General features: G+C 41.3%; 1 protein-coding gene across 3 annotated transcripts in view; it reads right to left on the reverse strand.

Annotated features, from left to right (window-relative positions):
* Positions 1-9,083: 9,083 nt before the first annotated feature.
* The window catches only part of Tmem156 (transmembrane protein 156), a 36,091-nt gene continuing 23,154 nt past the window's right edge, over positions 9,084-22,020 (reverse strand). Inside the window, exons 6-7 of one of the 3 annotated variants that reach the window (XM_027938721.3) lie at positions 12,389-12,488; positions 9,084-9,614 (exon numbers count right to left, since the gene is read on the reverse strand). In XM_027938721.3, coding sequence (XP_027794522.1) covers position 9,614; positions 12,389-12,488 — 101 coding nt within the window. In that variant the 3' untranslated portion in view covers positions 9,084-9,613. Of the gene's footprint in view, positions 9,615-12,384; positions 16,642-22,020 lie in introns of those variants that run through there. The other 2 variants (XM_071614215.1, XM_027938726.3) reach the window with 2 other exon arrangements.

The following is a 22,020-nucleotide window of genomic DNA, read 5'->3' on the forward strand; positions in this document are numbered from 1 at the left end:
AGTTACCTTCCCACCAGACCTCTTTGATTACTGCCTCAGTTGCTTCCCTCCTTCTTCCCATCCTCCCTGTGAACTAGTGTGACAGACACCTGCCTGGTCTCAGCACAGACCCGGTCTCAGCACAGACCCGGTCTCTTCTGATCTTCCCATGACAGTAGTGTGTGCAAAGTGTCTACAATCTGGTTGCTCCCCTAATTAACCCTTCCCTGGCTCACCCCAGCAGTTAGGAAAATGTCCACACAAAGCCCTTTAAATCTGAGCCTGGCTTTCTTTCCAGGCACTCACATCAATTTCTCCCACAAGACTCAAGTGTGAAACCCACAAAATCCTTGTAGATCATCTCTTGCCCCAGGTTCCCTCTCACCTCTATGTGTGGCAATTAAACGCACGCAGCTGCCACCAGGCAGTGACTGGAGCCTGTGGAGGACCCATCATGAATTGAAATATTCAGTCATATCGATGCCAGAGACCAATGTGTTCCCCAAATCAGGACAATATCATGGGCACAAATGTAATCCAGCTTAAGTGGAATTTATCTGAGATTATTTTTTTAATCTGGCTATAAAATAAGCCCAGCAGAGTAGATGAAATTCCATAAGTCCTCCAGCATCTTGACATTCTTACTATGATGAGCAAAGACCTGGTATTCAGGGAATAGAGGACAGAAAACAAAAAGGATTTTCTGGGATATGTGTTTGCTTCGCCATAAACTTATTTTGCTTTAACTACAGGGACTTCCCAAGCCCTTTCATTTGTTATTGTGCACTGGCACTCTCTAAGAGGGGGGTTTAAGGGACAGCTTTTCTCTGGGCTGAACAGGACAGCCTGGTTTTGAAGCAGGCTGAACAGTTAGCAGTGATGGTGTTCCTCTCGATGCAACTGGCTTCCTGTTATTCCAGTAACCTTTGGTGTAATAAATCATTCTCTCAGCTGTGCAGTAGCATTCAAGGCCTGCCTGCTTAATCTTTAATTGGTTAAGCAGTTACAAGCCCAAATTATGCCACATAAAAAATATTGCAATAAATCACAATACTGTCAAATTTCCCAGCAGAACTCTGACATTCTCAAGCATGACAAGGCCCACCTCTCTCACACATTAATTACTGCAATGTCCTTGGAAAAGAGAATAGCATAGTGATTATTATTGGCAACTTCCATCTCCTGATTGTAAGGTGCCCACATTTGCCTGTGCACACAGTGTGTGTGTGTGTGTGTGTGTCTGTGTGTGTGTATGCGAGTGTGGTGGGGACACATAGACCTTGAAGAACGGCCCTTTCCTGCCTACCACTGCACTAGTGCCTTTCTGTGTGTTCCTTTCATCCTAGCCTTATCCTTTAAGGACCCTTTAACTTGGCAGAGAGAGTCCCTTCTTCAGGAATTCTTCTGTCACTTCTGTCTTCTACCCTTGACTTACGTGCCCTTGCCTAGGCTCCCAGCGTGCTTCATTCATTTAGTAAATACTGATTGGGTAATTTCCATGTCTGGTACCTGGGCTGGTACTGGGAATTCAGAGATGGATCAGACTAGTGCCTCCAGGAGTTAAGACCCAGACTACCCCTTTCCAGGGGACATTGTAGCACTTAGGGCTACCTTCCCTGGTCAGACTGTGCCTGGCATAGGTAAGTCTTGTATTAACAAATGGATGGAGAAATAAAAGACCTCCCCTGGGTTGGTAATCCAAAGGGAGCCCATTGGGGCTTTCCTATGCCATGAGCTTCACTTAAATTTCACTGGAGAAACTGGAAGACCCTGGGCCTGACGCTGAGCTGGGGGCGGAGGGTCTGCACATCTCGCCTACTGTGGTTGCACCAGGTGAACAGGAAGGAAAGGTGGAGACTCACACAGGCCAGCTTGGGGCTCAGCTGGGCCAACCCGGTCCCCAGGAACAGCCACCTAGAAAGTGTCCCCAAAGCTCATATAACTGGTTCCCAAGGGCAACTGGGCACCCCTCTTCTTCTCTCACTGCCCTGCTGCTCCTCCCCCTACCTCCATCCCCTCCCAACCAGCACAGTCTCCAGAACACAGCCTGTGGGGCTGCCTTCTTGCCTGAAATTTCTGGCACTAAAATATTAAATTCAAAAAAGTCCTTTTGCTCACATTGATTTAATTATTCTGTAAAAAAAAAAAAAAGCAACATATATTGAACCCTGGAGAATTTTTATTCCAGTGTTAGTTTGTTATTTAGATAGCTGAAAAGAAGCACACAGGTTTTTTTTATTCTTACTCAAATTTTCACTTGGAAAAAAAGATTAATACAAGAAAAAAACTCTCAGTGTGATGTAATTATTAAAGCCCTGTTGTTTTGGACTTGTTTTGTTTTGTTGCAGTACTGAGGATTGACCCCAGGAACGTTCTATCACGGGGCTATATCTCCAGTCCTTGTTTAATTTTTATTTGAGACAGGATCTTATTAAGTTGTTCAGACTGGCTTTCCACTTGTGATCCTCCTGCCTTGGCCTCCTGAGTAGCTAGGATTACAGGTATGCATTACCACATTTGGTTGTTGTTTGTTTTGACGTAATAGAATTTTGTGTAAAAAAAAATTCTTAAAAACAAAAACAAAAAGCCTACAGGTAGGGGTATGGCTTAGTGGAACCTGTGCCTAGCATGTGCAAGGCCCTGGGGTTAATCCCCAACATCACAAAAAAAAAAAAAAAAAAAAAAAGGAAAGAAAGAATCCTACATTGTCTGTTTGCCAAAATAAGAATGGAATAGAGATGATTTTCTATCACTCTTGTAATGTACTGTAGCAAATTTCAAGTAGACAATATCATGGGCACAAATGAAATCACTAAAGAGAAAAGGAACTTTTTAGGCACCCCCAAACACCGTCTTTTCTTGTCATTGCTTGGGTGGTTTTGCATTGTAATTAATATTTTCAACCATACAGGAACTTGAGATGGATTAAAAGAATGTTTTTTTAAAAAGTCAATTGACACATTAATTATTGATCCTATTTTATGAGCATCCAGAGCAAAAAAAGAAAAGAAAAATCTATATTCCATTTAATTATTCTCCTAACTACACGTAGATGAGTTTTTGAGGTCCTGTCTTTCATGGGTAGAGGCCAGAGCCTTTCCTGTATAGAAGATTTGTGGGAATGTTGGTAAGTAGATCTTCCAAGCATTGTTGGGATAAGAGTTTCACAATACAGAACTCCTTACTGAAAGCCATATGTCTAATTGAACAATCTTTTGTTCTTAAGAAAACAGATTCATTTAACCTCCACATGCAGAATTTTTGTGGTTAAGATGCAAGAGAACAGAGGTTAAGAGCATGGATTTTGAGGGTTGGGGTGTATCTCAGAGTGCTTGTCTAGTGAGGCCCCAGTTTTGATCCCTAATACTGGCAAAAAGAAAGAAAAGAAACTCTGGCTTGTGTTCTAATCTCAACTCTTCCACTTTAAAGCTACGTGACCTTGAGCAAGTTACTTAATCTCTCTTAGCATTAATTTTTTCACCTCCTATAAGGAACACATCTGAATGACGTATTCCAATGTGTTCCCACAGCTATCAATAGGCAGCATGCTAACCATTGGAATATACCACCTGGGGGTAACCAGAAACACCCATGGGAGTAACCAACACACCTATGGGTGTAGCCAAGGAATGTTGAGCCCAGCACCAATTTAAACTGAAAGCACGAGACCACCCGCAGCAGCATTCGAGGACATCCTGAGGAGACCCATCACCCCATAGGACGCTGACCCACCATTCTCTCATTCGAATCAGCTGGAAGGAACCACTGGACGAGTTGGGCCTTTCGGAGGTACTCTGGAACTTGTGGTTGTCCCTAGGGTTGACTCTAATTATTGGTTGAAGTGTTCTCCATATGCAGCATCTGTGTGATTGTATTGAATTATTGCTGTGTAATGTTAGTGTGATCTTAATATATACATTTCATGGAAAGACAATCCGCCTCCAAATTATCATTCAAGTAAGGCACTCGGGACACCTACAAAAGTGGGTAATGATAACAACACTTATCTACTTAAATGGTAGCCTTGTGGGGAAAAAATGAATGAACTGATACATACTAAGTGCTTCCAACAGGGTCTGGCACATTATCAGTACTGTCAATTCCTTTCCTGGCCCCAGCCTGACCTTAGGCTATGGTGGCAGTGGTTACAAGAGCTATGACTGCCCTAAAGCCACTGAAAATACAGAGCAGAGAGGCACCATTTGGTGTGAGTAGAAAAAAAAGTGCTCCCCAGTGCACACAGCAGACTTAGAAATGAAAAATAATCCCTCTCGGATCCCCAGCCCATATGTTTTCCTAGAGCAAACCACTTCCTCTCCAAATACCAACTTCATGCCCTAGAATGCAGTTAGGTAGCTGGGAAGAAGCAAGGCTCCATATAAGGAGAGAAACGGGTGCCTGTCTTTACCAGAGGCCAAATCCCTGGAAGGACTAGCTCTGAAAACTAGTCTTTAAATGACACAAAGAAAATTGTTTCGGGGAGAGGGATCAGGATTTTGAAGTCACTGTCCTCTATTAAATACTGCAGTTATAGAGTGAGATGGCGCTCAGCACTAAAAAGGGATTTGAAAAAAAGAAAAGAAAAAGCAGTCTGCACTCCCCTGAGGGAAGGAGACCTTTATCTCAAGCTCTTTCACGGATGAGCTCTGTGAGGGGACCTTGGGTGAAACCCTCAACCTCTGGGGCTCCCTGTCCTCAGCTATAAAGTGAGGAGTTGAACTAGATGAACTCTCAGATTTCTTACAGCTCAGACATCCTATGACTTTATAAAATAAAATAGATGTTGGATCCAACAGGCAATAGAAAACAACTCTGGGAACTCCAGCAGGAAAAGGATGTTTTTTGTGGATGACTGGCATCTCAGAGTCAAGGGGAAGGCTAGGGACTCAGGCTCAGAACCCAGGCAGCGTGGCGGGGTGCCGGGTGTGTGGGTTAGAGAACAGGGACAGCTCAACTCTGCTGCTATAACGAATAAGCTCTGGTCTTTATTCCACCTTCATATCGTCACACCCAGTCCCAATATAGAGGGTCAAATTGATCTAGCTCAGGTCGCATAACATCCCTCAGCTGGTGGGTCTGGATTTGCAGGTTGCAAATTACCCCTAAGACATTGTTCAGAGCCAGCCTCAGCAACTTAGAGAGGCCCTAAGCAACTTAACATGTCCCTGTCTCAAAATTTAAAAAAAAAAAAAAAAAATTAAAGGGCTGGGACAATGGCTTAGTTGTAAAGCACCCCCGTGTTCAATCCCTGGTACTCAAAAATAAATAAAGTCCATCTCAATTTTATTAAATACTGAGTAGTGTGGTGGTTTTTATGTGGTCTTCTCCCAAGCGTTCACATGTTGAAGACGTGGTCCCCAGTGTAGCAATGCTAAGAAGTAGAAGGTCCTTTAAGAGGTGGGGCCAGGAGGAGATCATTAGGTCACAGAGCCAGTGCCCCCAGAAGGAAATAAGGTAGTTCTCATGGGACCCTGAGTTAGTTCTTGAAAGAAAGTAATTATTAAAAGAGCAAGACTGGGGGAATGGAGTCGTGGCTCAGTGGTAGAGCGCTTGCCTATCACGTGCAAGGCTCTGGGTTCGATCCTCAGCACCATATAAAAATAAATAAATAAATAAATAAAGGTATTGTGTCCAACTACAACTAAAAAGTAAATTGAAAAAAAACAAGAGCAAGACTGGGCCCTTGTTTGCTCTGGCTTCCCATCTCACCTTGTGATCTTTCCCTTTCACGTTCCCACCACGATGCTGTGCAGCACCCAAAGACTTCACCAGAGCTGAGCCAAGTTGGTGCCATACCCTCAGACCTCCAGAATGTGAGCTACATAAAACCTCTTTTCTAATAAAGTACTGAGTCTAGTATTTTGTTATAATGGACTAATACAAGTAGGTACAAAAGAATAGTTTAAAATATATGCAAACTATACAGAATCATTATACAATGAATATGTATAGTACCCACCACCAATTTTATAAAAAACAAAAATTATCATTGTGCTAGAAGGCCCTGGTGTGTGGGTTGCCAATTCCATCCCCTTATAAGTAACCACCTGCTGAATTTACAAGCAACATCTGTCATTAATCAAGAAGAATATTGCAAGGGAGGAGCAGGGTGGGAAGAGGTGAATGCCTGTCACTGGGGATGCACAGATTGGAGACGCTGTCCCTATGTCACTCACAGTCTGGGGTGGGGAGAAGACAGACATGAAGACAATTAGCTGTGGTACAAGCAGGACATAAGAAACACTATAGGAGGACTACACTCTAGGGAAACACACACACAACAAGAGGCAGTATTTAAAAGACACTGGGTGGAACAGTACAGAGGATTTTGAAAGCTGGAAGGAAAGGGCACAGGTAACAAGCAGAGGAAAGGCAGGGAAGAAAAGGTGTTTTGCAGGCTCCATTCAAGGGTTTCTAAGTATAGAAGAAGAGAAAGTTGAACTTAAAGCTAGGAGGACAGAGGTTGGAGGAAATCCTCAGAAAAGTGAAAATCCTTATAGAAACCAAAACTTGCAGCTTTACGTTTGGATGATGTTATTTTCTGCAGGCAGAAGTCTGGAAGTTTGCCATGTAGGTCTCTTCCCCCTCCTTTCCCCGCCCACCTGACTGCTGCCCCGGCATGCACCATTTGCCACACACAGCCAACCCTGCCTCCACAGCCCTCTTCTCCATCCATCCCTTTTTCCGCTACTCTGATTCCACTGTGACGGCTCAACGATTCAGCGACTGTGGCAGCCTCCTGGCACGGTGCCTTGTTTCTTCTCTCCACTCTCAACCTGCTCCTGAATTCTTTAAATAGAGGGCTGAGGTCCTGGCTGCTAACAGAGCCAGCGCCCAAGGAGACGAGTATAGGTTCATAGCTGACATGGGTCAAGAAGTCATTGGGAGGGGACCTGGGGTGGATAAAGTCCGACTTGAACCAGTTGAACAGCAAGACATTTTAAAAGCCAGGGTCAGCAGTGTAGATAGGAAATCATGAGTCATGCCAGGCACCAAGGACCACAGGTTCTTTTTTAACTGGGACCAATCGGGGGGAGATGGGATCAGAACTACCAGACGAAAGGACACCCAGGACCAGTGTCTAAGCACCAATCCCAGGGAGAAGTCTTCAAGGTGCCTTCAGCCCAGCCTCCCTGCACTCCCAGGAGAAAGCCCTGACATTGCTCTGACTGCAGCCCTTCCTCGGGCACCTCACCACCTCCTATTCCAATGCCCGCCTCCATGCCACAGAGCCCCAAGAGGGAGCAGGGCAGCCAGACAGACCTGGGATGCCATCACGCAGTAGCCTTGAGACAGTAAGCAAATTGGTGAACTTCCTTTGGCCTCAGCTTTCTCAGGGAGAGTGACACCTGTCTCGAGTTGTCACTGTGAGGAAGAAACAAGAGCATACCTGCTACATACACCTGGTATGTAGTGGGGGCTCCCTCGATGGGTTCTTCATCTAGCCAGTGTTGGTAAAGAACCGACTGTGAGCCAAACAGCATCCCAGCTGCCAAGGATGCCACAGGGAGGAGGACCACTCATGCAACTTCAAGTCCACAGAGGGAGACGGCATGGATTAGTGACCACAGCATGATTGAAAAAACAGGTAGGAGAAGAGTGATTGGGATGAAATCCTCAGCAGGAGGCCAGCATCTTGTAAATGACACTTACCTCACTCTATGTGTCTTGTATCTTAGCAGGTGGTGCGCCTGTCCTGTCCCCTCTGCCAGCTCCTAAGCCCTTGGTGGTCAGAGAGCTGGCCATCTAGGTCTTTTTGAGGTTCCCAGCATCTTTTAAAGTCTTCCGTTTTAATAAATAAGTGAAATTAGCTTCCTAAAAGCTGCCACAACTTAACAGAACTTGAACTTAATTTATGCCTTTTGTAAGCCAAGTTCCCACTGATTTCCAAGTCATTTGTCAGAACACAATAGGTGATGTGCCGGGAAACAATAATTTGGCTTTTCAGAAATGGTATAATATCCATACCTTATAGAGTGCGACACCCCTAACTCCTGCCGAAAAAATCTCAGACCCGAGCTGACTCACCTATTAATTAGGGATGTGAAGACAAGAAAAAGTAAGACTAGCAGCATTCCATTGGCCAAATTTTCAGTTTCTAAATTTTACAATTAAAATTTCAGCTTGTGACCTAGCAATAAATAAAAGAAAGAAAGAGAGAGAGAGGCAGGGAGGGAGGGAGAGAGACAGAAAAAAAAAAAAAAACAGAAAAACCCCTCTGTGCTGGCACATTCATTCCTATTGAGGCTGCTTGTCTAAGGGGAAAAAAAATATCTTTTCATCTACCCTGGTAAGATCACAGATGAGGCCTCTATAACAAAAGATTAGTAAGAGAAAAAAATACTAATTTGTTTTATTTATATAGTATGAGAGACATCAAAAGGAAATGAGGACCTACAGAATAAGTTAAACCCAAGGGTTTTGTTTTTTTTTCTAGTTTTGATGAAGAATGGAGAGTAAAATATGATAGAGCAGAAATCGTATGCTCGAATGATGATACACTGGGGAACTCTGCCAGGCCTGTCTGTTCACACTCTTCTGTGGCCCAAGTCTTTGGAAACAAGAATGCTCCTTGCTCCCACAGAGGGAGGGCGCCTCTCACACAGGGATCTTGTGATCTGTTTCAGAGGAAGGTCAGAAAAGATTTTATTGTCTGCTTCAGGGAAGAAAGGTGGTAGGGGAAGAGCAGAGTGACCTTCCTCCTTCTGCTGTTTGTTCAAAGTCATTCTATTTAAAATATTCCAGTGCCATATTTTAAGGTAGCATGTCCTTAATATCAATACTAAGGACATAATATTAATAATTACATAATGGTAATTATTATTACCCATCACTTAATATTAAGTCTGACCCTGTAATTAAACTCTGCCTGTCTACTCAGATAAGCAATCTTAATCATATGATGATTTCGGAAGATGACATGTAAACTCTAGGAAAATATTTTGGTTGTTTTTCAACATTAAGAGCTGTCCCCTTGCCTATATGTGCTTTTTATTATAATTAATAACTACCATTATTCTTGACATCCAGGAAGGCTGTCACAAATATGAAAGCCACAGAATGACACGAAAAACACTTTGCTATTAAACTTAAATACCCAAGCATTTCATTTAAATCATTTTATTTTGGTATCTGTGAAATGTTTTTAAAACATTCTAGTGCCAAAAGGAGGCAAGATTAATAAATGCAAACAAATGTATAAGCAAATAGCCCAGGCCCTCCTAAGCAATTTGCCAAATACTAAACAATCTTTGGTATAGGAAAAAAGTCACCCAGTCAGAATCTGCAATGAGAGAAAGGACTTTCATCCTTGACCATTCTTGGTCAAAATTAAAACCTTGGGTCCACTGTAGTGATGGATGAAAATAAGAGTTAAGTGTTCTCCTGTTCTTTCCGTGGGTTTCACCGGAAATGGGTTTTCCATGACTCATGCTGCTTCCTTGAAAACAGGCTCATTCCCTTGATCTCTTGGGTCAGATGAAAGCTCTGAGCTACTTCCCATCAAGAAGTCTGATTCCCACGGCTTTCCTATTGTTAGCCTCAGCTGGACCCAAACATTTACCAACCTACTCATTCCCAAAATAAAATTATAAGCATTCTTCAATAGGGTTCAGTCCAATTTGCTCAGGGATAATCTGAAGATTTAAAAAAGGAAAAAAAATGTTATTAACACAAAAAGTTTGTTAAGTATTCCCTAAATTAGAATTGGTAGGAAACTATTTTAAATCATTTATAAGAACACCAAAAAACTTCCTCAAGACAATTTCCACTCCCCTTATGCAATGGAGCCCCCATTATATCCCTAAGAAGACTGTGTGGGTAGAACTAAAACTTCTGCCCCTGGGACAGAAGAAACCTAGGGTCTCCCGAGCTTCTGCTACCATAGTACCTTGGTCTTTCCCTCTCCATCTATTAAATGAAAATGTTGGTGCAAGTTTCTTTAAATAACAACATTCCATGATTCTAGTAGAGACAGAAGTTGAGATTCATTCTGTCACCCAACAGATTTTTATGGAAAGTTTAATAAATGTGAGGCATCGTGTCCCCTGAGTGTGGGGTCTCTATTATGCTCTCTTCTGCCCCTGAGAACAGCCCTATCAAATAGCTTGACACTGTTTGTTGGAATTAGAGGTTCCCTACTCTGATTTCTCCACTCACAGCCTTGTTACTTTTGCCAATGAGTAGAAGAATTTTTGACACAGCAGGTAATAAAGAGGCACTTGGTGAACGGCCAAAAAGGAGCTCTCATCTGCAAGACTGAGCAGCCCAGAGCAAGGGGCATCAAGCATCATGTCCCACAATACTTCCTTGACACATCATATGGCTATTCTAGATTCTATCTGGGAATTTCTGAGCCAACAGCAGACCCTGACTGCATCAAGACCCAAGCACTAAGCCCTGCCTCTCTTTTGTCCTGAACAGGACATCCTGGGTACTTGGTGGCTGGTTGGACTGTGGAGCTGGCTGTGCAGGGTCCTTTGGTTGTCTCTACAAATCTGCTCTCTACTTACATCCACTCTGCCTGGTGCCCCTGAGGCCAGCCTCTATGAACTGTCTGAACCAAGTCCAGTGCCAAATGGCCCCAGTTGAGTGTGGCCAGTGGAGGGTAGGAACCCAGTCCAGCAGAGCAGGAGTATTTAATTCTCTCTCCTGGGCAACCACGGGCTATAGCATCCTCTGCCAGATCACACTCATTCAGACTGCTCTCCCCACGTTCTGTGTGTGATTGTGTGTCTCTGTCTCTCTGAGCTCCTTGCCCCTTTGGCCTTAAGGACAGTAGTAGCACCTCACTGTCACTAGAGCCAAGGTGCTGACCCCCAACTTGGCCTTCTCATATTCTGATTAACAGGATCAAACTCAATTTGGATATAATACCAGTTTCCTTTTAGGACCTTTACTGACAACAACTCAAGTATTATGAAGAGTATATAACACAGTAAGAAGGAACTCATAAATTCTAGTTTCCCTCCTGTTCCGGTTTGGATCTTAAATGTCTCCCAAAGACTGTGTGTTGAAGGCTTGCTTACCAGCCTGTGATGCTACTGGGTTGGGTGGGAGGGGGGGCTTTAGGAGGGGGGGCCTAGTGGAAGGAAGTTAGGTCATTGGGGGTGTGCCCTTGAAGAAGATATTAGGACCCCAGTTGTCCCCCCCCCTCCTCCTCCTCCTCCTCCTCTTCCTCCTCCTCCTCTTCTTCTTCTTCTTCTCCTTCTCTCTCTCTCTCTCTCTCTCTCTCTCTCTCTCTCCCCCTCTCCTTCCCTCCCTCCTTCTCTCTTTCCCTCCCTCCTTTTCTCCCTTTCTCCCTCTCTCTCTGCTTCCTGGCCACCATGAGATGAAGAGCTTTGCTCTGCCACATGCTCCCCACCACGATATTATGTTCTGCCTCACCACAGACCCAAAGCAATGGAGCCAAATGACCAACTGAAACCTCCGAAACCATGAGCCAAAATAAACCTTTCCTTTTTTAAGTTATTGTCTCCAGTATTTCATCACAGCAATGAAAAGCTGACTAATACACTCCCTCTTCCTTGTTATATTTTTTTTCTACTACATTGGTTATAGAATGCCTTTAACATAGTAACTACTTAATAAATATTTTTACTTTATAAATATTTGTTGAATGAGGCCAAGTATGGTGACATATGTCTGTAATCCTAATGGATCCTGAGGCTGAGACAGGAGGATTGCAAGTTCAAGTTCAGCTTCAGCAACTCAGGGAGGCCCTAACAACTTAATGAGACCTTTTCTCAAAATTTAAAACAAATAAAAGGGCTGGGAATGTAGCTCAGTTGTAAAGTGCTCCTAGGTTAAATCCCCAGTACCCAAAATACATATGTATCTAAAATGTGTATATATATTATGTATATATTATATATTATGTATTGTATATATTATGAATTATATATATCTATTATATATATATTTGTTGAATGAATGAAAAAAGTTTCTAAGGCACTTCTGATCACAGTTTTAGATTATAAACATGGAAATCTATGTGCAGTCATCTATATTATCCAATGTTACATTTAAAGAAGTTTCTTATTTCAGTAATTGGAGGGTGGGGATTCTGCTTTGCAAATCTCCTTTTCTTTTTTCTCATGCTGAGACTGAAGTATGGCTTAACTCCAGGAAAAACAGTGCCAAGGGATGGAGCTGACATCTCAGGAGCAGACTAAGAGATTAGTTTAATAGACTGCAAGATTAGTTTACTGATCCTTCCTAGATCCTTTCCTAGAAAATAGTGATTTGAGTGCATATCATCTAATTCATACAGACTGACTTTGCAAGATCATCACTTTCTACGTCCTACAACCAGATCGAAACATACTTTAGGTTAAACTGCACCTCCTTAAATCTGTTCGTGTTTATAATGAACAAGCTAAACAGTCAATGAAGCCGAATCATCACTCACCATGTGTATTGATCTCGATGAACTGCAGAAGTAGTTTCCAGTTCTGGTATTGGGGGGAGCACTTCCTCTATCTGAGCCAAGGACAGCCCCGGTGTGGACTCTATTATTTAAGGAGAGCTTATTATTCTATATTTAGTCAACAGCAATGCAAAAAGAGACACATGTGACTAATGTAGAGAAGATATCTATATTAGATATACTCTAATGTAGGAAATGCAGGAAGAGAATCCTGCCCAATATCTAAAGAGGATTTGGTAATTTCCACCACCCACTAAATTTCCTGCCTATAACTCTAACATCTTCAACCCATTTGTCTCAACTCTGTTTCGGTCCTTCATTCTTTCCCTCACCTTCTCACTCCATTTCTTTGGCACAAGATGTGAAGCCTAGTTAAGGAGAAGCAGTGCAGAAAAAGCTTTTAGAGCACAATGTTAAGTAGCAAGAAAAACCATCTTAGTTTGTCCTATCACATTGTTGAAATATGCACCTATGGAGAATATGAATAATGTCTTCAATTTTAGGGACAATTTTAAGAAGCACAGTTACAAATTAAATGAATTCTAATCTGTCTTCATGCTTTATGACTACGTAACTCTATAAAATTCTTTATTCTTCTAATATTTTCTTCAGTTGACTTCAAGTTAGGAAATGAACATCCATGTCCTACATTGTGGCATCTCTTTCATTTTCCTAGGATCTGGGGTCCTGATTCTAGTTTCTATATTCAAACTTGAGTTCTATAGAATACATGTGGTTTTTGCTTGATAGACATATCTACCTTTTATGTGTGAGAGAGAGAGACTGGGGATCAAAACAAGGGGTGCTCCACCACTGAGTTACATTCCTGGCCCTCTTTAATTTTTATTTTACTTTGATACACGGTCTCCCTAGATTGCCCAGTCTGGCCTCAAACTTGAGATCCTCCTGCTTCAGCATCCTTGTTACCTGGGATTACAGGTAGGGCCCACACCCAGCTGACATCTCTACTTTTGATGCAAAACCCTGAACTCGGGTGGAAATGAGGTGACAATGGTTCAAAAAAAAATTAGTGTAATTGCTTCTTTGATTTCTGAGGAGAAATCAAAAGAGAATTTTTGAGCATTCAAGAGCATGATGCCTCTTGTCCACGGAGATGATTAAACACTGGCACTGGTCACCCAAACAGAAATACTGCAGAATATTCTCCCAGAAATTTTTCTTTTAACTAGAAAATTTATTTTAATAATAAAAACTTTATTTGGGGGATTAATTTTCTGAATAAGGAACACATTCCCATGATTCAAAATCTAAAAACTATGAAGAGATATTCAATAAACTGTCTCCCTCATCCCTAGTCTCCTAGACAATCATTTCTATCCCACCACATAGTTCTTCTTGTCTTCCCTTCATCTGCCACAGGCAAGCAAGGTTGCTAGTATGTGTGTGCATGAACTTGTGTACATACACACACATATATAAATTTATACTCCTTTTTAAAATAATTAGCAACCTACTATATAGATGTGTGTGTATATGTGTATATATATACTACTATATATATAGTATATAGAATATACCTACTATATTTATATGTGTGTGTGTATGTGTATGTATGTATATATATACATATATACATATATATATGTAGGTATACATACAAACACTTAATAATATATCTTGAAAGAGCCAGATGTGATGGTGCACACCTGTAATCCCAGAGACTCTGGAGGCTGAGGCAGGAGGATGGCATATACACTATATATACTATATATACTATTCTATGGATATTTTATTTCTATTTTGTTTAGGACTTTTGCATAAATTAGATTGTTCAACATTTCATTTTAGAGTCAGTCTTTTTTGGCTTTGAACAATACTATTAATCTTAGGAAGCATCCTTTTTTCCTTTGCTCTGTGCTTTGGATAAGGTTTGTCCCCAAGGATTCATGTGTCAAAAGCTTGTCCCCAGTGTGGTGATGTTAAGAGGTGGTAGAACTTTTAAGAGGTGGGGTCTAGTGGGAGGTCATTGGGACCCTCAGAAGGAATTAAATAGTTCTCAGGGGACCCTGGTTATTTCTCTCAAGAGGGTTGTTATGAAAGAGGGAGCTTGACCCCTCCCTGGCCTCTTTGACTTCCTGTGTGATGATGTGATCTATCCATCTCATACGTGCTCTTGCCACTGTGGTACCATCAGTCATGAGGTCTTCACCAGAGCCATGCAGAAGCTGGAACCATGCACTTGAACTTCAAGAACTGTGAGTTCAATAAATGTCTTTTATTTATAATGTACCTGGCCTCAGATGTTTGTTATAGTAACAGAAAACAGGCTGATATAAACACTGCTGGAAACATCTATTTCTTTGAGTTGATAAATGCTCCTGCAAAATGATCTTCCTATTACTTTTTAAGAAGTAATTCACACATTTTCTATTTCCTTTCTTTCTTTTTCTCAATACTGGGGATTAAACCCAGAGCATCACACATGCTAGGCAAGTGCTCTACCATTGGGCTACATCCCCAGCCCTTTTGATTTTATTTGGAAACAGAGCTCATTAAGTTCCTCAGGTTGTCCTCAAATTTGTGATCCTCCTGCATCTGCCTTCCAAGTAGCTGGGACTACAGGCATGTGCCACCACCCTCAGCTCACTCTTTCTATTCTATGACAATTGATTTGTTCAGATTTTCTATTTCTTCTGGTGTCAGATTTTATAAATTTCCCTAGAAAGTTATGGTTTTTAATGAAAAAAATAAATAAAAATCAAGATAGTAACTACTTTTTACAAGGAGTAGGAATTAATAGAACATTTCTGAGGCCATTTCCAGCAGATAGTCCATGAAAATGATAAAATCACAACTAAAGTTAGAATTTTTTCTTACAGAGCATTTAATTTTCAAAGGAAAAATGACAAAAGTTCCCTAATTAGCAAAAAGGTGGGAAAAGAGACCTAAGGCCCAGTCTTCACATGGGCCCAGATCTCCCACTTCCTGTTCTTGTTTCCTCACAGACCCTTCGCACATAAGTCCCTTAGCATGCATTTTTATTTTACTGTAAGTACCAATCAGATCTATGAGTCTAGCTCTATGAGCCCAGTCTCACCACGAAGGTTCCTTCAAGTCTGATTTCTCTTTCTATACCTGAGCTTCAGGAAGAGTGGTCCTGGTAGGCAGAATTCTAAGGGCCCCCAAATTCCTGCCACCTGCCCTTCGTGCTTCCTGTAATCTCCTCTCCTTGAGTGTGGACAGCACTGTGAAAAAGAATGGGGTTTCTGCTCCTGTGATTAGGTTATACTATAAGGCAAAGATGAAAGGATTTTTTACAGTTAACATCTCAAATCAATTGATTTTGAGTTAATAAAATGGGAGACCACTTTGGGTGGGCCTGATTTAATAAAGCAAAAGTCTTTAAAAGAAAGACTTAGCTCTCCCTGAGGTCAAGGAGACTCTCCTGCTGGCTTAAGGATGCAAACTGCCCTGTTCTGAGCTGCCTCCTGGGCAGGAGAACTTCTAGGTGACCCCATGACCTGAGGGCAGTCTCCAGAGGATGCCCAGTAGAAACCCAAGGCCCCCAGCATACATGAGCAAGGAAATGAATACTGCCAGTCACCTGAATGACCTTGGAAGCAGTTCCTCCAAATGAGAACGCAGCTCTGCAGATACATATTAACTTCAGCACTTAGAGACCTTGAACTAAGCCACGCCCAGGTAAGCCACGCCCAGACTTCCAACCAATAGAAATTCAGATGATAAATTAGTATTGTTTTAAACTCATAAATTTACGGTTAATTGGTTACACAATAGAAGATACCTGGTCTTGGGTTCTATCCCAGATCTTTTGAATTAGAATATCCCTTTGTAAAAGCCTGGGATCCTGAATTTTATAGACCTCCAGGTTGATTCTGATGCACATTACAGTGTCAGAATGAACTTACTGTGCAAATAATTGCTCAGACATTCTTTAACCAAGCATTTTATAACTTCCAGAATTCGAGATTTGGTGATTGTTCTTTTAAAAGTTTATAATAGCAAAAGAGTCTACTCATAAAACTAAATAATTATCAAGTAAAATTAATAGAGCTCTTTCAGTTGGAAAGTGCTCATCATTTGCTTATTCATTCAGTTTGCTATGTTTTATAGCACCATATAACCATAATTTATTGTAGAAAGCTATTACCTGTCAAAATGATGGTTAGTCTAGAGTAATTCTCCAGTGGTGCATTGTCTTCAGTTTCTCCTAGTATCGAAAGTCATGTAACTTACATGCTGATAGCAAACTTCTAAAAAATTGATCAAAAGGTAGGATAAATGTCATTTTAAAACTTTCTTCAGAATAGTTAAAATGGATGGGATCTTTTTCTTGTACTACATTGGGGGAAATAGAATTTCTTTCAAATATCATTAATTTACCAACACTAGTTAAGGCAACAGAAGCCGTCAAAAATATTTTTAAATTCACAGATGTCTTTTCATGAATTTGTCAAATCTCTGAATCTCTGAACCAAACATTTTTTAAATGTTTTTTTAAAGAACCTCAGAAAAATCTAAGACATTAAAAAGAACCTCAGTGTGAATTTTGACCTGGCTGAATTCAGCAAACAAAATGGATTTCCATCAGTAGAAACTTTGATAAAAGATAAAACTCTATGTCTTATGTTCTTGAATAAAACCTTCTCACTGTCTATGGCAATGTCCAGATTGCCCTGCGAGGCTTCTTTTTATTTTTTTTTTCAGTATTCCTGTCATTTTTCAAAGGTACTTTATACCTATGACATCTACCATCTAACTTCAATTCAACTTTCCAAAGCCACTGATTCCCACTGCTTAACGGAAACTTACTACATGCTTTCGTCATTTTGTTCCTGATGATCTTCCTCTCAAAGACGAGGCACATCTCCCACCCTGGGGGCACGTCTAAACCTCTCTCTCAGCCTAGCCAGTCTCTCTTGGCTGCTGAAGAAATTTGCCCATCATTTTTTAACATTCTTATCTCCAAAACTACTTGCTCAGCTATGTCTTATTTGGTTATTAAGTTGGAAAGCCCCAAATAGCTCAAAACAAAACAAGGAGGTGTAAACAGTGTTAGGTGACCATACACGCTATGTCCCCTGTGCCAACTTCCCCAGTAGTGGACTTCCCCAATAGTGGACTTAGCAGATTTTGTTGTAATTGCTCATTTGTCTCCCTCTCTGAGGAAAAAAATTATGTGTACTTCATTATTTGAGTTCTCAGAACCTACCTTAGATCATGACACACAATAGGTACTCAATAAGTAGGTGTCGTGTCAAATGACTGAAAGAATGTCCTTTAACTTCTCTGTGCCTTGTTTTTCTCAATCAAAGAGCATAGGTTCAAGCAGAGCAAGGAGTCGACCCTGAGTTAGCACGCAGGAATTTGGGAGTAAGAAAAATAAGATTGTCTTCCAAGAGTTGTCTGTAAAAATCAACCTATGATCAGATCTCAAGCTTACAAAGTCATCTTCAAAATATTATTCCCAAGCCAAAACCTGCTCAGTATCCAAAGTGCTTTGTTAAATGAAGCAGTCAGGCTACCCTAAAGTAGGGAAGAAGGTCTAGAGCTACCTAGCTTGGGGATGCATTTTAAGACCTAGCAAACAACCCTTGGCTATGCTTTGATTTTCCATATGGTTCTGCCAGAGAGACAGCACACAAGTTTGCTGTCACAGAGTCTGTCTCTCTCTCAATTGTACCACTCTTTGTGAATGAATACACTGGCCTTCAGGTTTTGTAAACCTATTGGTATGAGCTGGATTATTTCAATGGATCCTTATTAATGCACTGTTATCGCAGAAGACTAAACCCAGAAGAAAAGCACTGGACCAAGTATACTCCAAGTATGAGGCACAAGTATGAGGTGGCAGAGGTCAGTGCTGGAGTGGCCCTGGCCTTGCCCCCACACCTTCCATTTGGCAGTGGTGTTGACACCTGCCCTGTGGAGATCACTTCCCTGTGATTTCGGAAAAGCTAGGGTGGCTACTTTGAGGCTAAAAGAAAATGAAAGTGAGGATAAAATGAGGTGATACATTTGATTGTACTTTGAAAACCACAAAGCACTACCAGTGCCAAGCAATGTTATTCCCCACATTTGTTTAAGCCCTCCCCATGGTTCTGCTCAGAATCCACTAGGACCCACTCAGGGGCTCAGCAGGTGAGGGCTCTGGGTAGCAGACCCTGGAAATGAGGCTCTCAGTTCTTCCCTCCTCCCTGTGTAGTTTGGGAGACTCAGCCATTCTGATTCTTCCAAGAGTCAGTGGCAATTAACATCTCATCTGCTATCCACAGAGCACTTGCTTTCCTCAAAAGTGCTTCTCCAAAAATAAAGAAATGCTGGTTTATCCTCATTGATTACTTTAGTCAAGACAGCTGTGGAAAATTTCAGACAGTTGGTGATTGTTATACAGTTCTCTAATTTAGCTTTAAAAAAAAAAAAAAACCTTCCAGTCTTAATGACCTCTTACTGCCATAGGAATGCAGAACTTCAATATCTTTCTACATCATTCTGACCTTTTCATCACATACAAATATTGGCACTTCTGTGCAAGCCCAAGATAGCTAGTAGCCTTTTAGGACTAACAGAACCAATTACAACAGCTTAAAATAGATTTGCATTATTCAAGGCGCCAACTTCCTACTATGGTCAAAGCTCCATCTGTTATTATTAACAGTGATCCTAAAGCTACTCCTCTGCACCCAATCTGGTCAATGTGAGAATCAAATGAGAACAGAAGATAAACGGTTGCGAAATTATCTAGAATTAACACTAGAGAGGGAAAAACAACCCTGCTTGAACTGACAGCTGCCAATATTCAGAGCCATTTACTGAGTTCTTGTACACTTCAAACTGCAGATAGCCTTCCTACTCCAAGAAATGAAAGGGAGGAAGAGTTTCACAGTGTTCCTTTCATTGTTTTGAATAGAGATTGCGGGGTGTGAGGGAGTTCTGAAAATTCTTTGTAAAATAGTAGCAATGATCTTTTCAGCACAGTGGATAGAGAATTGTATTTATTTGGCACATGTTTATTTGGTTTCTACTATGTACAGTACACATGCCCTATGCTGTGAGCTGGGGATGCACTGATGAATATCATCAGATAGTGCCCCTGGCCTCAAGATGCTGACTGATTTATGGAAGAGACATCAATCAAATACCAACAAAAATATAAAATAGCAACAGTGAAAATTGCTACGAAGAGGTTGGTGGTGTTTTAAGAGTATGTAATAAAAGCAAGTAAAAATTAGTACAGAAAGTTCCAGAATACTTCCCTGAGAAGGTGCTGGTTTAAGCCCAGATCACAAGGGAAGGGTTGGAATTAACTAGACAAAGTCAGGGTGGGCAAATGGGAGGTATGTATGGGCAGCAAGGGAAGCAAGATGGTTCAGGCAGGGACAGTCTGGCAAAGATGGAAGAGATGTTAATGTGCATATGTTTTGTCATCAGTTCTTCCAGATCTGATATAAATAGCTGTCACATAAAGGTATTCAAGGAATGAACAGAATACATCATCCTATGCTGCCTATAGATTTTTCACACTTATGAATTTCCTCTTGCAAAGAGAGATATCCTCTGCATTTTTATCTATTCTGTAACCAAGCAGATGGCTGTAACCTTTCCTGTCTTATGAACTCAAACCTGTATTTTAAGAGTCATAAATATTATAGTTAAGCAAGTAAAAATTAAATTTTCACGTTATCTTGCTTGGTTGCAAAACATCTGGCACCAGTAATTTATCTTCTTTTCCGTGGGAAATTGAAACCTGCTTAGCCTTTATGCACTAGGCATAAACATTGCAAATTATAATTTTACATTGACATTAGTTTCATTTGGAGGTAATGTAAATGGGGTCATCCACTTAATTTTGACATTTACTAATTCTCTTTCACAATAAAATTCCATTTTCTTTGCTTTGTGTTCCCTGAGAACCCACCCACATTAACTACCAAAAAAAAAAAATCAGCCAATGCTGAAATGTTTCTTTGTGGATGACTCACATTGCCACACAAGCTGCTACAACTTTATATAGAGAAAACACTTCATCTCTGTTTCCAGTGTTAAACGTAAAAGCAAGAAGAGTTTTGATCTGTGGGTTGCACCAGCAGCTTCTCGGTACACCATTGTCATTAAGTGGTATGCTAGAAAGTGCATCAGTTGGACAGAACTGAATTTAAATTCTGACTCTGTTAGGAACTGGCTATAAGACAGTTACATAAGCTCTCTTGGTTTCAATTTTCTCATCAGAAAAAAAAAGTGAAATTCCTATGAAACTACATGAAATGACATATGTGGAAGTACACTGCATGTGGAAGGTGTCCCATGAGATATTAGATTCCCTTCTCCTAAGGCAACCAGGGATAGAATCTCTTTAGCCTCCTTGGAAGCCCTGTGAAGGCAGGGATTGTGCCTATGCTATGTGCTTAGTGAAATGGTGGCCCATAGTCTTGGGTTGAATATTTAAAGGTGAAGAATGCCAAGTGTTAAAGTTTTCACCATTTTCCATGGACATAGCGGGGAGACCACTTCACAGACTCAAAAGCCAGTGTGAGTGGAAAATCTAATTGTAGAAACTTGGTGTTGCAGATATTCATGTAGTGGCTATCCAGCACTGGGACATCTAGAGGGTCATCTCAAGTATGGAGAAAGTCATAGAGGCAGACAGTTCCTCTCCTTGCTTCCTGGCACCTGGTGTACCACTGTGTGGCCTACACTCAGTCCTGTAGAGGCAAGCCATCCTGGGGAGAGATCCCAAGCTGCACGCTGGTCACAGGGTAGCCCCAAACCTCAGAGGGAGCATTCATGGTGATGACAGCAGCAAGACATTCTCACCAGACCATTCCTGGCGTGTGACTTAGGCTGTATTTTGGCTTCCTGCCCTACCCCCCAAATTCCTGTTTATCTGCAAAGCTCAGATTCCCAACCTGCCTTTTGCTTTTATGGCCTACCTACTGGTTTTCCATAAATTTCTTTTCTGCAGTCAGTCAAGTGGGGTTTTTGTGTTTGCATCAATGATTTAGATCCTAGTCTACTCTTCCTGCCCCTGGCCTTGGGTTCTCAACATGGCCAATACATTGAGCACTGTTTTTAGAGATACATTTTCAGGTTATGTGATTTTCAAAATTCCTTCTTAGAGGTGGTTGATGTTTTCCATTATTCTTTGATATCCTTAGCAAGCCTATAAAATGTGCTTTAGGTTCTTCAATGGAGCCGAATTATGTTCTCTCTAATTACTCTTTGTTGCTTCATTTGTTTTCACCTTTCCCAGCGCCTGAGATTCATATCTTGCTCATCTGCTCTTTATCCTCAATACTCATTTCCCCTTAGGGGTTTGTGAGGTTTCAAAGCTTTTATCGTGCATGAACTACGTGCCAAATATTATGCTAGGGATGAGGACACGAAGAGGAATAAGGCAGCATCAGGGCTTGTGTGAAGATAATAACTGGATGAATAAGACGTTGTTAGGTAGATTAACGCCAAGACAGGCAATGGAAGTCACCATGCCTCTCAAGCAAGGAGGAAAACAGACACACAAAAGGCTGGGATTTGATTCTACATGACATCTCTTTCTACAGTAGTGAGATTCATTTATTTTGTGATCATTGTGTCTCTAGTATGTACCAGGCGTGGTGCAGTGCCAGCATCCTGGT

This window comes from Marmota flaviventris, chromosome 7, assembly GCF_047511675.1.
Source record: "Marmota flaviventris isolate mMarFla1 chromosome 7, mMarFla1.hap1, whole genome shotgun sequence".
In the NCBI taxonomy this organism is placed as follows: Eukaryota; Metazoa; Chordata; class Mammalia; order Rodentia; family Sciuridae; genus Marmota; species Marmota flaviventris.